General features: G+C 38.8%; 1 protein-coding gene across 1 annotated transcript; it reads left to right on the forward strand.

Annotated features, from left to right (window-relative positions):
• Positions 1 to 1,522: 1,522 nt before the first annotated feature.
• On the forward strand, positions 1,523 to 2,701 carry LOC139716117 (E3 ubiquitin-protein ligase TRIM56-like). The gene has a single exon (XM_071627672.1). It carries the CDS (start codon positions 1,523 to 1,525, stop codon positions 2,699 to 2,701), a length of 1,179 nt encoding a protein of 392 aa, XP_071483773.1.
• The last annotated feature ends 256 nt before the right edge of the window (positions 2,702 to 2,957 follow it).

Raw genomic sequence — 2,957 nt, forward strand, 5'->3', positions numbered from 1 at the left:
CTTCAGACCGGTTAGCACCTTTGATGCAACTTTGCACCTTTCTGGGATGAAAGGTGCAAAGTTGCAACGGTAAAGGTGCTCCCAGTGTGACAAAATATGCTAAGTGGAACCTAAATTTCTAGCTGTGTAAAGAACACTGGCTCAATTTCAATCACAGGAGTAAACTTACAACAGACAAATTCAGTTAAATTTCTTGGTCTTTTAATTGATTGTAAATTATCTTGGCAGGAACAAACAAATCATTTATGTAAGTTATTATCAAGAAATTTGGGTGTTATACAGAAGCTTAAGCATGTTTTCCCCACATATATATTACGTACCTTATATTCGACTTTGTTATTGCCGTATCTTCATTATAGCATACTGGCCTGGGGGAATTGTTCCAAAATACGCCTGGAGTCTATCTTTAGAATACAAAAGCGAGCTGTAAGGATTATCAATTGTACCAATTATTTAGCACCGACAAGCCCTCTGTTCAAAAGTAATAACCTCTTAAAGATTTTTGATATATATTCTTACTCCCTTGGGATATTTATGTACCAGTTAACTAAAGACGAATTACCTTATGCTTTCACTCCCATGTTTGTAAAAAATAAAGTTATACATTCCTACCCTACAAGACAGGAAAAATTCATTTCACTTTTCTCCCGTGAGAACTGCATTTGCTCTTAAAACAATAGTACATACAGGTCCAACATTCTGGAATAGCCTTGACTCCGACATTATTGAATCGTTGTCATTGAACTGTTTTAAACGTAAACTAAAAAAAATCCCTTGTGCAGGCTTATATCTAATAATACAACATGCAATTTTATTTGAACTCCCTCTTCTTTATCAGATTCGTTGTTTATCATATGTATTCCATGGTTGCCTTTTGGGTTTTTTTTTACTGAGTCATTTATGTCAAGGCTATTCCTGAATTAATGAATCATTATGTATCATGTGCGTTTTTGCGCATTCTTACAGTTACGTAACTGTGTTGCTCGGGTGACAAGGAGTCTTGTTAACGCGTTACAGGTGGCTACTTTGTATTTCGCTATGCTTTCGTATATTTTATTCCTTTCCTTTGCTCTTTTTGCTCTCTTTTCTTTTACGTCCCTTTCCTTCCTTTCATAGTTTTCGTTTCTAGGTTGTTTAAGAAGACCAACACTTTCATATATACAGGGACCTATACATTACAAGCTTTGCTTTTTAGTAGGTCCCCACATTTCATGTTTGTTAAATTGTCTTCTCTTGTATTTTTTGTAATTTACGACGCTATGTTCAATCTTATGTTCAATCGATCGTATCATGTTTGATGTTTTGAAATGTGGAACAATAAAATCAAATCAAATAAAATCAAAACAGGTAAATGCCAGAATGGATAGAAGTAATTGATGTTAATACCTGGTGAGAATCTCGGAACGCATGATCAGACTGAATTAAAGACATGGAGGTACAGTTTCTTCTCAGTCCTGCAAACTATTGTTTTTTTATGTTATACTTGGGACTTTTTTGTTTTGTCCCCTCAGAATTAGTCGCAATGTCTTCATTGGAACTAGCTGTGACGAAAAGTCTACAATGCCCACTGTGTATCGATTTCCTGAAAGCGCCGAAACTTCTATCATGCGGTCACACTTTCTGCAAGGAGTGCCTCTGTCTCCTTCAAGTTTCAGGCGGGAATCCCAATCATATTTCCTGCCCACTCTGCCGCCAGAAGACGGAGGTGAAAGACGGAAATGTATCGAACCTTAAGACTAATCTTCAGGTCCAGTCTTTGGTAGACGAGATCGAAGGGGCCATTCAGCCATGCACGATATGTACCTCGGTGGATCGCCCGAAGTCTACGAACTACTGCCAACACTGCGAGGCGTTTATGTGTGACGAATGTCACACGAAGCACAATGAGTGGCCAGCACATATCAACCACCAAATTGTCACCGTTGAAGACATCAAACAAGGGAGGGCGCACATCAAGAAGAAAGTGTTATGTCCTAGTCATGACCAGGACGAAGGAGAGCAGTACTGTTCGGATGTCTGCCTTGATTGCCTGAAGTTCATGTGTATGAGGTGTCGAATGCTAGATCATAAGCCGAAGGGTCATGAAGTGTTAAGTAACGCTGAGTACAGCAAAAGAAGATTACAGGAAATGAACAAACTAAATGGACAAAGTAAAATTTGTAAAGATGTTCTGGAAACTTTCATCAAGAATGTGAACCAGAAGAGAACAAACGCCATCGTATATATCGAAAAGAAAAAGAAAGAAATTAAAAAATCTTATGACGAACATATGAGGAAACTCACAATGAAAAAGGAGAAACTAATGCGACAACTTGAGGAACAGAAGACGCAAGCTGAACAGAATTTTAAAGATATATTGGATGATACTAAGAAGCAGATTGCAAGAATCAAAGGTTCCTCGGAGCTGGCAAACAAGAGTTTAAAGGCACCGCTAGAGGGCGACACAATCGCCATGCACCAGACACTTTTTGAAGAATTAAAGTGTGCGATTGGGAAAGATAAACCAGATTTAACTGACGCCAGTTCTCTCGATGCAAGTGTAAAAAGTATTCGATTTCAGTCAAATACAACAAGCCATGAGGTCCATCTTGGCAAACTGCAGAGGGTAGAGTGGAAAAAGGTAGTTGAGAAAGAGCTGTATAAGAAGGGTCGTATGAACAAAATGATCCTAACACCAACAGGACAAATAGCCGTAGTTTAGTCTAGGCTGGGTTTATTATTACACGCGTAACGGCGAGCTATAACCGACCTAATATCATGAGCATATAAAAATCAGAACCATGGGATATCTCTCAGATGGTCGCTGCGTCGTTGCTGACCTGTCAAACAACATATCTCTTTTTGGTGTAAACGGTGATAAATGTGACGTAGAATTTGACACTTTGACAGATACTGAGGGCGGTTTTGGCGAAGTTTCGGTCGACAGTGAAGATCGTATTTATGTCACATACAGGGAA

The sequence above is a fragment of the Diadema antillarum genome, unplaced genomic scaffold (assembly GCF_040938485.1).
Source record: "Diadema antillarum isolate AM-2024a unplaced genomic scaffold, OU_Dant_1.0 scf00000061, whole genome shotgun sequence".
In the NCBI taxonomy this organism is placed as follows: Eukaryota; Metazoa; Echinodermata; class Echinoidea; order Diadematoida; family Diadematidae; genus Diadema; species Diadema antillarum.

Excerpts from the sequence above, each read along its gene's own strand:
- LOC139716117 (XM_071627672.1), top strand. The coding sequence starts at position 1,523 with ATGTCTTCATTGGAACTAGCTGTGACGAAAAGTCTACAATGCCCACTG.